A 14,257-nucleotide genomic window follows, 5' to 3' on the forward strand; every position below is an offset into this window, starting at 1 on the left:
ATTCCAACCCTTGATGCTGAATGCGAAGCAGGGAGGTATTGGGTCCAATTTTTGTAGTCCATGATATTACTCGGCCGGGCTTTGAACTCACGACCTACCGATCTCAGGGAGGACACTCTAACCACCAGGCAGTGTTGCCAATCAACCTATCCCCAGGTGCATGTAGGTTGGAGGAAGCCTGAGTACGAGGAGGGAACCCAGGCAGTCACGGGGAGAACATGCAAACTTCACACAGAAAGAAAAGAGCCTGGGTATCGAAATTTACTCTATCAGTTTTGTCGCAAACATCTTTATTATCTTTGTTGAAATAGCCTGGAATTTTAGGTTGTGGTTTTTTTATTTTTTAGAACCCTGTTAGTTGTTGCCCAAGTATCTTTTGTATTTTCTTTATTTTTGTCAAATGACTATAGCAGGGGTCGGGAACCTTTTTGGCTGAGAGAGCCATGAAAGCCAAATATTTAAAAATGTATTTCCGTGAGAACCATATAATATTTTGCGTGCATTTTTAAGTAAGAACAAAATGTTTAGAGTATAATAAGTCTTGTATTATTTTTAATAACATTGTTATTCTAAAGCTAACCATTTATAAATAAAATACTTCTTACCATTATTGCGATTTCTTGAACAGGTGCGTTAGAAAACGGATGGATGGATTAAAATCTATGAGAATGTTTTATATTTTGAACGTTATTATTAACACTGAGCATCCTTGAGGGTGCATGGGAGTTTGCCCAACCAGTCTTCATGTGCTTTGTGGACTTGGGGAAGGCATTCAACCGTGTCCCTCGGGAAGTCCTGTGGGGAGTTCTCAGAGAGTATGAGGTAACGGACTGTCTTATTGTTGCGGTCCGCTCCCTTTACGATCAGTGTCAGACCTTGGTCCGCATTGCCGGCAGTAAGTCGGACACATTTCCAGTGAGGGTTGGACTCCGCCAAGACTGTCCTTTGTCACCGATTCTGTTCATAACTTTTATGGACAGAATTTCTTGGCGCAGTCAAGGCATTGAGGGGTTCCGGTTTGATGGCCGTGGGATTAGGTCTCTACTTTTTGCAGATGATGTGGTCCTGATGGCCGGGATCTTCAGCTCTCACTGGATCGGTTCGCAGCCGAGTGTGAAGCGACCGGAATGAGAATCAGCACCCCCAAGGTTCTCGCCCGGAAATGGTGGAGTGCCATCTCCGGGTTGGGTAGGAGACCCTGCCCCAAGTGGAGGAGTTCAAGTACCTAGGAGTCTTGTTCACGAGTGGGGGAAGAGTGGATCGTGAGATCAACAGGCGGATCGGTGCGGCGTCTCCAGTAATGCGGACGTTCTGATCTGTTGTGGTAAAAAAGGAGCTGAGCCGGAAGGCAAAGCTCTCAATTTACCGGTCGATCTACGTTCCCATCCTCACCTATGGTCATGAGCTTTGGGTCATGACCGAAAGGATAAGATCACGGGTACAAGCGGCCAAAGTCAGTTTCCTCCGCCGTGTGGCGGGGCTCTCCCTTAGAGATAGGGTGAGAAGCTCTGCCATCCGGGAGGAACTCAAAGTAAAGCCGCTGCTCCTCCACATCGAGAGGAGCCAGATGAAGTGGTACGGGCATCTGGTCAGGATGCCACCCGAACGGCTCCCTGGGGAGGTGTTTAGGGCACGTCCAACCGGTAGCAGACCACGGGGAAGACCCAGGACATGTTGAGAAGACTATGTCTCCCGGCTGGCCTGGGAACGCCTCGGGATCCCCCGGGAAAAGCTAGACGAAGTGGCTGGGGAGAGGGAAGTCTCGGCTTCCCTGCTTAGGCTGCTGCCCCCGCGACCCGAACTCGGATAAGCGGAAGAAGGTGGATGGATGGATGGATATTAACACTGTGATTACCAGCGGAATTATTCATTACTTATCGTGTTAAGCAATGTCAGCTAAGATTTATCTGAGAGCCAGATGCAGTCATCAAAAGAGCCACATCGGGCTTAAGAGCCAGAGGTTTCCTAACCCTGGACTATGGTATCACTTTTTTAGTTTTCTAAGCGCATATTATTATTAGTTGGGACTGTAAATGCTTCAGGATAGTGATGCATATTCGTTGTGGTGCAAACAAGAGTCTGTGTGAAATGTTAATAATCATTTGTAAGATCAACCGTCCATGTTCCTCTCCAGCGGAGAGAAAGGACTGCTGATGTATGTTTGAACAGACGAAAACATCCAATAAAAAGGTGGCTAACAACAAACAGCACAACAGCACACGCAGGTCTCGCTGCGCAACACATGGTTCAAATTAAAGTGTGGTTTACCAGCTAATTTAGCAGGGTTATGCTACAAGATGAAGCCGAAAAAAAGCTGAATGTAATGGAGAAAAGATGTGTTCTTGCATGTGCATACAAATTAGCTCATTAGCACATGGGGGAACGGAAGTTACCAGAGATGGTGCTGAGGGTTGAGCCTGGTGGTAGAGATGGACTTCAGTTTGCTGTTGGACTTGTGTGCCATCTCACGCACGATTCCTACCGGGAAATAACCACATTTGGAGCAAGTGTCAGAAAAAGCACAAACCAAAATGGAGGTTGAACTACAAGAGAAGAACGTCACTTGAGCAGGACCCAAATTCACTTGATCTCACGTAACAAATCCATTCATCTCAAAGAATAAAAGCAAATACCCGACTAACTAAAAAACAAAACCATGATAATAAGTCTGTACACACCCAAACCTTCAAGGAAAAGACTATTGTTGCTACTGTGTGTCTCTGGTTGCAGGTGTACTATTGCAGCACAATAGAGGCAAAAGGTGAGAAAATGTCTACAGCACAATACGGAGTCATGCTTACTTTCAAGAACAGTAGGGTGTCATCAGATTTGACAACTACAACAAGGTGGGGTGGATTTCTGCAGCAAAGTTTCACAGTAAAATTTGAATGCATACACCTCACAAAAGGATTTTTAAAAAGGCCATTATGCTGAAGAAAGAAAAAACAAAATACAGGTTTTTAGATAATCTCGGTTAAAGTAATAGAACCTCAACACGCCTTTTTGCCCATGTAATAGATCACACAGTCTTGAAAGATAAATGGTCTGTTTTTATATTTACAGTTGGAAAATCTTTGATTTGTAAGTGTTTGTAGGTTTATTGCTACAGAGACAGAACGTAAAACACAAACAACAGGTTATTAATACATATTAATCAATCAATCAATCAATCAATCAATCAATCAACCAACGACATCCACGGATCAGCGCCCACGTAAGGGCAAGGAAAAACTCACAACCCAGTGGGACGTCGATGGGAATGACTATAAGAAACTGTGGAAAGGACCGCAAATGTGGGTAACGCCCCCCCTCTAGGGGAGACCCGATGCAATGGACGTCGAGTGGGTCTGACATAATATTGTGAGAGTCCAGTGCATAGTGGATCTAACATAACAGTGAGAGTCCAGTCCATAGTGGATTTAACATAATAGTGAGAGTCCAGTCCATAGTGGCTCTAACATAACAGTGAGAGTCCAGTCCATAGTGGATCTAACATAATAGTGAGAGTCCAGTCCATAGTGGCTCTAACATAACAGTGAGAGTCCAGTCCATAGTGGATCTAACATAATAGTGAGAGTCCAGTCAATAGTGGGGCTAGCAGGAGACCATCCTGAGCATAGATGGGTCAGCATCGCAGAGATGTGCCCAACCCGATGATTTTTCACTTAATCACATATGCATAACTAGAGATGTCCGATAATGGCTTTTTTGCCGATATCTGATATTCTGATATTGTCCAACTTTTAATTACCGATACCAATATCAACCGATATCGATATATACAGTCGTTGAATTAACACATTATTATGCCTAATTTTGTTGTGATGCCCTGCTGCATGGGTGTCAAACTCTGGCCCACGGGCCACATTTGGCCCGCCGTGTAATTTCATTTGGCCCTTGAGGCAATATCAAATTAACATTAGAGCTGGCCCGCCGGTGTTATACAGTGGTGCTGCTGTAACAACGCATTCACCGATTTCCCGGGAGACTCTCGAATTTCAGTCCCCCTCCCGAAAATCTCCCGGTGCACCCATTCTCCCGAATTCCACCCGAACAACAATATTGGGGGTGTGCCTTAAAGGCACTGCCTATAGCGTCCTCTACAACCTGTCGACAAGTCTGTTTTTCTTCCTCACAAACAGCGTGCCGGCCCAGTCACGTAACATATGTGGCTTCTACACACATGTGAGTAAATGCAAGGCATACTTGATCAACAGCATACAGGTCACACTGAGGGTGGCCATACAAACAACTTGAACACTGTGACAAATATGCGCCACACTGTGAACCCACACCAAACAAGAATGACCAACACATTTCGGGAGAACATCCGCACCGTAACACAACATAAACACAAAAAGACAAATACCCAGAAACCTTTGCAGCCCTAACTCTTCCGGACCGCTACAATATACACCCCCTCCCCGCTACCAACAAACCCCGCCCCCCTAACCCCACCCACCTGAGCCCCGACATTAACTGAGCAGTAAAAAGTCCTGAATGGTTGATTTATTCATTGTTTTATTTTCAAATGTATTAGCCTCTGGAAAAAGTTAATGTTAATATTTACCTCAGAAGGCTGCAAATACAAAAGAGGCATTCAATTTTTATTTAAATTTGATTTGATATGCCATTGATATTTTTCAGTTATTATTATTATTATTATTATTTGAAACTTGATTTTGCATGTCACTATAAAGTTATATAAGCCTTGCTTGTTCAATATTCAATGAAAAAATTGTTTGGGTCCTTATTAAAAGATTAATTTGTTCAACCTCGGCCCGCGGCTTTGTTCAGTTTTAAATTTTGGCCCACTCTGTATTTGAGTTTGACACCCCTGCCCTACTGGATGCATTAAACAATGTAACAAGGTTTTAAATAAATGATAAATGGGTTGTACTTGTATAGCGCTTTTCTACCTTCAAGGTACTCAAAGCGCTTTGACACTACTTCCACATTTACCCATTCACACACACATTCACACACTGATGGAGGGAGCTGCCATGCAAGGCGCCAACCAGCACCCATCAGGAGCAAGGGTGAAGTGTCTTGCTCAGGACACAACGGACGTGACGAGGTTGGTTCTAGGTGGGATTTGAACCAGTGACCCTCGGGTTGCGCACGGCCACTCTTCCCACTGCGCCACGCCGTTTTTAAAAAAGAGTCAACACAAATTATGAAAAAAAAAGCCAACATGGCACTGACATATTTATTATTGAAGTCACGAAGTGCATTATTTTTTTTTTAACATGCCTCAAAACAGCAGCTTGGAATTTGGGACATGCTCAGGGATGAGAGCATGAGGAGGTTGAGGTGGGCAGGGTTGAGGGGGAGGGGGTAACGGAGGTGTATATTCTAGTGTACAGGAAGAGTTAGAGCTGCAAGGGGTTCTGGGTATTTTTTCTGTTGCGTTTATGTTGTGTTACAGTGCGGATGTTCTCCCGAAATGTGTGTGTCATTCTTGTTTGGTGTGGGTCCACAGTGTGGCACATATTTGTAACAGTATTAAAGTTGTTTATACGGCCACCCTCAGTGTGACCTGTATGGCTGTTGACCAAGTATGCTTGCATTTACTTGTGTGTGTGAAAAGCTGTGGATATTATGTGACTGGGCTGGCACGCAAAGGCAGTGCCTATAAGGTTTATTGGCAAACTATACTTCTCAAACAGCAGCGTTTGGAAAAGTCATATATTTTACTTTTTGAAACCGATACCGATAATGTTGAAACAGATAATTTCCGACATTACATTTTAAAGCATTTATCAGCCGATAATATCGGCAGTCCAATATTCTCGGACATCTCCAATCTTATCAGTTGACAACGAAACAATTATACAAAGCGACTCTGTAAAGAATCTCAGTATTATCTTCCACCCAACTCTTGTCTGAGTCACACATTTAAGTGTTATGAAAGCAGCTTTCTTTCATCTCAGTAATATCATTTAAAAATTTTCCAATTGTGTCAACGCCGACGCTGAGTTCATTATTCATGCATTTGTTACGTCTAGTCTCAATTACTGTCCCGTAATATTTTCAGGACTCCCTATGTCTAGCATTAAAAGATGTCAGTTAGTACAAAATGCAGCTGATAGACTTCCCACATCTGCGGTCCCTTCCAAGGTTTCTCGTTGATCCCATTGGGTTTAGTTTTTTTCTTGCCTTGATGTGGGATCTGAGCCCAGGATGGTGTTGTAGCTTGCCAGCCCTTTGAGACATTTGTGATTAAGGCCAATGAAAGTAAGCTTTTGATTGTGGTTTGTATGGTAAGGATGAGTGTAGTAAGACTATTAGTTACACACTTCACTGTAATTTTGCTGAAGAATCCACACGTACACGCCCGTCAAAAGTTTGCCTACTAACACTATAATAGCTCTGACAAGGCTTGGGAGAATACAATGTAGTCAGATCCTCAACTCGACTCAACGTGTTTGGAGGCGGAGAAATGCTTACTATGACCCCAACATCATCCCTACTGTCAACATGGAGGTGAAACCATTTTTCTTTGGGGCTCTTTTTCTTCTAAAGGGCCCTCCTGAGATGACTAACTACAAGAAGCATCATACATTTGTGCTTGCCAACAAAGGATCAAGCACTGTACTTATTTTCAATTAAATACAAAGGTCCTCGTAGATTATAGTATTTGTTATTGTTGTTTTTTTTTAGTTTTTTTTTTTTTTTACATGTGGTCTCTCTTGATTACAGTAAACCAACCATAGACATTCCGGACCACATCTTTGTAAGGGGGGTAAACCTACAAAATCAGCAGGGGATGAAATACTTATTTCCCCGCCTTATACCTGGTCCACCTTTAGTAGTACACTGGCAATGTAATTGTGTGCAGATGTCCTACTTCGGTGGTGCTCACTGTACATGTGCCAATCAAACAAGTCAAAATGTTTTTCAGCAAACTCAAAGAGAGGAGGTTGTAAATCATCATGTGCCTTAATTATTGCATGCATTCCTGCGCTGAGCAGGAGCCTAATAAAAGGTTTTCCTCCCGGTTGCTGGTCCTCGCACGCAGACGAGTGGGTATAGGACAGATCTATGCATCACACATGTGGCATTGGAGTAGAACATTTGTGTTTTCTGAAGGAAGGAATATGACTGGTATTAAATTTCAGAAATGAACAGTTAGTCCACGCCTAATTTTGCATGAAATTCCCAAGAGCACCATGCTGAGATCAGTCTAACCAGCAAGTGGGGCCGAAAATGTCAATGAGTTTATTTCACACAATGTAAGTCATCCTTTTATGGGTTTTTCCACATTTTTAACAGGAAGTGTTTTCTGCTTGCTTTTGGCCCACCTTCCTTCTTACCTGTCAACTGGCCAAAGAAGCGTTTGCAGCGTATGCTGTCCCGAACCAGGAGGGTGTAGGCCACGCCCCCGACTTCTCCAACGTCAAATGCCATGTGGATGCTCTGAGAGCCAAGCCCCACCTCCAGGTAGCTGAGCTCTATGATTGGGTGGCAGTCACGCTTCTGGAGCCAATCAGAAAGCTGCTCTTTGCTGGGAGAGAATTCACACAACCCCAAAATGACTCAACTTTAAAAAATATATTAAATGAAATAAAGGACTGTAATTTCACTTAATACACATGTCATTTAAATCAGTGGTCCCCAACCACCGGTCCGAGGACCGGTACCGGTTCGTAACGCATTTTCTACCGGGCAGCAGAGAAACATTCAATAATTTATTTATTTATTTTTTCCTGTCTAGCTTCTCAGGCAAATCATATACCGCATTTTTCGGTGTATAAGTCGCGCCAGAGTATAAGTCGCACCTGCCAAAAAATGCATTATAAAGAAGGGAAAAAAACCTACCGTATTTTTCGGAGTATAAGTCGCACCTGCCGAAAATGCATAATAAAGAAGGGAAAAAACATATATAAGTCGCACTGCAGTATAAGTTGCGTTTTTTGGGGAAATTTATTTGATAAAACCCAACACCAAGAATAGACATCCATCCATCCATTTTCTACCGCTTATTCCCTTTTGGGGTCGCGGGGGGCGCTGGCGCCTATCTCAGCTACAATCGGGCGGAAGGCGGGGTACACCCTGGACAAGTCGCCACCTCATCGCAGGGCCAACACAGATAGACAGACAACATTCACACTCACATTCACACACTAGGGCCAATTTAGTGTTGCCAATCAACCTATCCCCAGGTGCATGTCTTTGGAAGTGGGAGGAAGCCGAATAGACATTTGAAAGGAAATTTAAAATAAATAAAGAATAGTGAACAACAGGCTGAATAAGTGTACGTTATATGACGCATAAATAACTAACTGAGAAGGTGCCTGGTATATTAACGTAACATATTATGGTAAGAGTCATTCAAATAACTATAACATATAGAACATGCTATACATTTACCAAACAATCTGTCACTCCTCATCGCTAAATCCCATGAAATCTTATACGTCTAGTCTTTTACGTGAATGAGCTAAATAATATTATTTGATATTTTACAGTAATGTGTTAATAATTTCACACATAAGTCGCTCCTGAGTATAAGTCGCACCCCCGGCCAAACTATGGAAAAAACTGTGACTTATAGTCCGAAAAATACGGTATATAAGTCGCATTTTTGGGGGAAATTTATTTGATAAAACCCAACACCAAGAATAGACATTTGAAAGGATATTTAAAATAAATAAAGAATAGTGAACAACAGACTGAATAAGTGTACGTTATATGACGCATAAATAACCAACTGAGAAGGTGCCTGGTATGTTAACGTAACATATTATGGTAAGAGTCATTCAAATAACTATAACATATAGAACATGCTATTCATTTACCAAACAATCTGTCACTTCTAAAAAAAAAACTGCGACTTATAGTCCGAAAAATACGGTACCAATAGAAATAGCGCTATCGATAATGTAATTTTCCTCTATTATCAACAATACAGTTGTTCAAATGCAACAACACATATATGTAATAAAAACCAGAGTTAAAAAAGTAATACCGAGAGATGGAGGGGAAGAGAGAGAAACAACCTCTATTAACCTTGTAGATTGTTATAGTAACAATAGGTTAAGCTTTGTCAGTGGACCATGTGGTACCCAGTTTCCCCTAGGGCAGGGGTCGGCAACCTTTACCACTCAAAGAGTCATTTTGACCACACCATTATACACCCCCGCTACCACATACCCCGCCCACCTCAACCGACGCACAGAGGGGTGGGGGTGGGGTGTATAATGTAGCTCGGAAGAGTTAGGGATGCATGGGATTATGGGTATTTGTTCCGTTTTTTTTTATGTTGTGTTACAGTGCGGATGTTCTCCCAAAATGTGTTTATCATTCTTGTTTGGTGTGGGTTCACAGTGTGGCGCATATTAGTAAGAGTGTTAAAATTGTTTATATCACAAACCTGTTGAACAAGTATGCCTTGGAGTCGCTTGAGCGTTGAGTCAGCAGCCGCACACTAGATGTGGCCGGCCGGCACTCAGATAGCATAGTATCAAAACGGACGCGACGACATGGTCGAGAGGACGTTTAAGGCATTGCCATCACGGCACGCCCTCAATATTGTTGTCTGGGTGAAAATTGGAAAATGTTATCCTGGGTAGATTTCTTGGAGAGGCACTGAAATCCGGAAAACCTCCCTGAAAAATGGGGGAGTTGGCAAGTATGCAGCTAAGCCACATCAGAGTGATCCAAGAGCATGCGGTTCCGGAGCCGCGGGTTGCCGATCCCTGCCCTAGGGCAAAAACGTTAATATATGTTTGATGAAACGTGATTATGTGCATGAGTGTACTTGTAAATGTACAGTATGTGTATATGTATGTTTGTACAGTGAATGTATATGTTCAGTATGTGTATATGTATGTTTGTACCGTGAATGTATATGTACAGTATGTGTATATGTATGTTTGTACAGTGAATGTATATGCAAAGTATATGTATGTTTGTACAGTGAATGTATATGTACAGTATGTGTATATGTATGTTTGTACAGTGAATGTATATGTACAGTATGTGTATATGTATGTTTGTACAGTGAATGTATATGTACAGTATGTGTATATGTATGTTTGTACAGTGAATGTATATGTACAGTATGTGTATATGTATGTTTGTACAGTGAATGTATATGTACAGTATGTGTATATGTATGTTTGTACGGTGAATGAATTCAACGATTTATAAACGACTGCATTTTCTCCGAATTAACTTTTGCCTTTCCCACTAGACACACCAATAAGCTTGTTTATAGATGCACAATACAGCTCCTCATAGGATATTGCCATTAGTTATAACTTTGTGACATGATAGGATGCACATTAAAGAACATATAAAATATAAATGTGACAGATTGTAGCCAAAGGCTGATTTCCATCTGCAGCTCCCAACAGGTTGATGGTATTTACTACCATCAACCTGCTGGAGATGTCATTGCAAAAGAACAAGCCCAGGGCTCCCACTAATTCAGCGTTATAGGGAGTTGTATTTTTAATGCACTTATTTTTGCTGTATTCATTTGGCACAAGTGGAAAGCCGGTGCCTGAAAATATTGCCTACATTCAACCGGTCCATGGTGCAAAAAAGGTTGGGGACCACTGATTTAAATGACGCAAAAAATGACAGCACCCTAGCTTTCTTACTACAACTTAATCTTCCTCTGACACTCACCTTGTCCCTAATGTCACCTCAAGAACATAGATACTCTTGTCGGACACCACTACCAGAGAAGAAAACTCCTCTGGCTCCCCACATCTCACAAGGGATGTCTGACGGCAAAACATAAAACAAATGAACATTCATCTTGTAAGAATGTCACTGCTAGCTGAACACAAAAGATGCTCACCTTTAGCAGGCAACTTAGCTCCTCCTCCTCTTCAAAGATTTCCACATCTAAGAAAAGCTTTAGCCTATGGTCGACTGCCTCAAACGCCTCAGTCAGCAGATCCAAGTCATCTGGGTGGGGAGATGTTCAAAGTAGAGGTTTGAATGCTGAGAAAACCCATCTCAAAAAGGTACAGGACATTTTAAGCACTGTCAGGAGAGTTGGCCAACAATGTTGTCGAAATGACGCTTTTAACAGCAGTAATTTGACATAGGAAAGCTTGTAGGATTTCACAAAATGACCAATTACGATTTTGCACCGTGGAGGTTCAAAGGAGAACCGACTGTATTTTGGAGAGTGAGTATATAGTAATGTGTGTTGATAATGACATTGAATGGAAATGTTAGTGTTTGTCATGTTTGCCATCCTCCATGGACCAGGAAGTACATTTAAAACTTCAAAAGCAAACCATCAACAAACACAAACACCAAAAAAATACAAATTCTACTTTACTTGAATCACATACTGGTTATATACGGACATTACATCTTTAGAAACTAGGGGTGTGGGAAAAAAAATCGAATCGAATACGAATTGCCATTCTCACGTTGTGCGATTCAGAATCGATTCTCTTTTTTTTTTTTAAATCTATTTTTTTTTTATCAATCCAACAAACCAATACACAGTAATACCATAACAATGCAATCCAATTCCAAAACCAAACATGCCCCAGCAACACTCAGAACTGCAATAAACAGAGCAATTGAGAGGCAACACAAACACGACACAGAACAAACCAAAAGTAGTGAAACAAAAATGATTATCAACAACAGTATCAATGTTAGTTATAATTTTAGCATAGCAGTGATTAAAAATTACTCATTGACATTATCATTAGACATTTATTAAAAAAAAAACAAAAAAACAATAGTGTCACAGTGGCTTACACTTGCATCGCATCTCATAAGCTTGACAAAACATTGTAACCAATGTTTTCACAAAGATAAAATAAGTCATATTTTTGGTTCGTTTAATAGTTAAAACAAATTTAAATTATTGCAATCAGTTGATAAAACATTGTCCTTTACAATAATAAAAGCTTTTTTTTAAATAAATCTCCTACTCTGCTAGCATGTTAGCAGACTGGGGTAGATCCTGCTGAAATCCTATGTATTGAAAGAATAGAGAATTGTTTTGAATCGGAAAAATATCGTATTTGAATCGAGAATCGCGTTGAATCTAAAAAAATTGATATATAATCGAATCGAGACCCTAAGAATCGATATTGAATCGAATCGTGGGACACCCAAAGATTCGTAGCCCTATTAGAAACACATATGTGGTAACGTGTTGGCCTGAGATTTTTTTCAATGTACAGTACACAAAACACACCAGTTGAGTTGGATCTTCCTGCAGGGTGGATGCCAGGCGGCGTGGAAGAGATGGCAGCATAGCAGTAGCTCCCAGCCAGATCCTCCTTGTTTTGACTGTCAGCATCGTAGGAGAAGCAGCAGGGGTCAGCGCCGACTTCTCCAGCGAAGAAAGAGCTCCCATGTGCGGTGAAAAAAGTGGGGTCCTCCGTGGTGGCAGCTTCTTCCAGAACAGGACTGTTGCTAATACTAGCATCTACCTGTCGGATGGAACACAATTCCAATCGAATACTTCAGAAAGTATATTTAACGGAAAAAAAAGTATTCCAGAAATGAACAAAACCTTATAGTCTTCTTCGCTTCCGGCCCTTGATTGATGTTGTATAGGTGTACTGCTGTAAGGAAAAGGCTGGCCCACCAGTTGGACTATGTGATCACTTCCGCATTCTGGACACCTTTCAGGGTTTCCTAAAAAATACAAACATTCAAAACCATTCACGTCTACCGTATTTTTCGGATTATAAATCGCAGTTTTTTTCAGGGGATGCGACATGTACTCTGGAGCGACTTATGTGTGAAATTATTAACACATTACCGTAAAGTATTAAATAATATTATTTATCTCATTCGCGGATGAGACGAAGGAAATGTCAGCAATCGTCACACACACGTCAACCAATAATAATTCGGCGGGGGATGGTCATGTCAGAAGTGCATTGTGGGTCATGGGATGCTAACTGCTATATGCTATATGCTACTGCCCTAGTTATTAAAATGGATAATTTCAACGTTGGCGGTAACTTATAAAAACTGAGAAGAGCTGAAGAAAGGAAATCATGTACTGCAGATTACAAGCCGGACGTAGTGAAATATGCAGCAGAAAACGACTAGAGGAAGCGGCGCATACCTTTGGAGTTGGCAGAGTTGTTTAGAAGCGACATCGCGGAAAAAGATTTCATCGGAATGATCAATTAGGAGTGACAGATTGTTTGGTAAAAGTATAGCATGTTCTATATGTTATAGTTATTTGAATGACTCTTACCATAATATGTTAGGTTAACATACCAGGCACCTTCTCAGTTGGTTATTTATGCCTCATATAATGTACACTTATTCAGCCTGTTGTTCACTATTCTTTATTTATTTTAAATTGACTTTCAAATGTCTATTCTTGGTGTTGGATTTTATCAAATAAATTTCCCCCAAAAAAGCGACTTATATACTGTATGTTTTTTTCCTTCTCTATTATGTATTTTCGGCCGGTGCGACGTATACTCTGAACCAATTTATAATCCCAAGATTACGGTACATGTAATTTAAAGATTTCAATGAACTGAACATTTTTTTAGGGAAAAACCATGAGTACCTGAAGAGAACACACCCGTGTTTGTTCAACAAACCTTAAAGCAATGCACTGCACTTTTAAGTGAAGTAATCACAGCTGGCACCACGCAATCTTAAAAACATCTGTACAACAAAAGTAAGGCTCTCTGTGTGCATGCCGGAGCACGTCCTTAAAGTCAGCTTTAGCCAGATCACTGAAAGGTGGCTCCTGACAGACTTGTTATCTGTCTGCTGTTGATTATGAGGATAAGAATTTATTGACAAAGAGAGCTAAAATGTGGGATGATTTCCTCACATCCTTCTAAAGGAAAGCCTTGATAAAAAACACATGATGGTGTTTTTGTTCACAAACAAGCCAAGTGATGAGTTTTTCATCTTCGGCTTTAACCAAACTGGAGACAGCATATATTAAAACAGCCATTTTGAAAGAAATGCAGGGTGTTTTCAATAATATGCTTTTTCATACCCAGACTTGCTCCTTGATCACACTCACCTTCGCCACCCACGTCACATTCCATCAACTCATTGACCTCCTGCACATCCACACCCTCTGGCAGCATCACGAGCTCTTTCCTCTTACTCGCTCTAGCTGCAGGCTCTGTGAACTCTGACCCACAACGAAGGCACTGCAGGAGAAGAGAGCTGGGGACGATCTCTGTGCCACGGCGGCAATTGGCTTCCACCACAAGTGACAGGACGTCGCTTAGATCCTGGTCGAGAAAGTTTTATGAAAGCACAAATTAAACAAGGT

General features: G+C 41.5%; 1 protein-coding gene across 2 annotated transcripts in view; it reads right to left on the reverse strand.

The window, feature by feature from the left end:
* Positions 1 to 14,257, reverse strand: part of stk11ip (serine/threonine kinase 11 interacting protein) — a 40,274-nt gene that overhangs the window by 9,939 nt on the left and 16,078 nt on the right. For both annotated transcript variants that reach the window (XM_061888963.1, XM_061888964.1), the window contains exons 17-23: positions 14,000 to 14,216; positions 12,506 to 12,630; positions 12,185 to 12,422; positions 10,814 to 10,923; positions 10,639 to 10,736; positions 7,317 to 7,507; positions 2,394 to 2,478 (exon numbers count right to left, since the gene is read on the reverse strand). In XM_061888963.1, coding sequence (XP_061744947.1) covers positions 2,394 to 2,478; positions 7,317 to 7,507; positions 10,639 to 10,736; positions 10,814 to 10,923; positions 12,185 to 12,422; positions 12,506 to 12,630; positions 14,000 to 14,216 — 1,064 coding nt within the window. The remainder of the gene's footprint in view (positions 1 to 2,393; positions 2,479 to 7,316; positions 7,508 to 10,638; positions 10,737 to 10,813; positions 10,924 to 12,184; positions 12,423 to 12,505; positions 12,631 to 13,999; positions 14,217 to 14,257) is intronic.

Source organism: Nerophis ophidion, linkage group LG27, assembly GCF_033978795.1.
Source record: "Nerophis ophidion isolate RoL-2023_Sa linkage group LG27, RoL_Noph_v1.0, whole genome shotgun sequence".
Taxonomy (NCBI): Eukaryota; Metazoa; Chordata; class Actinopteri; order Syngnathiformes; family Syngnathidae; genus Nerophis; species Nerophis ophidion.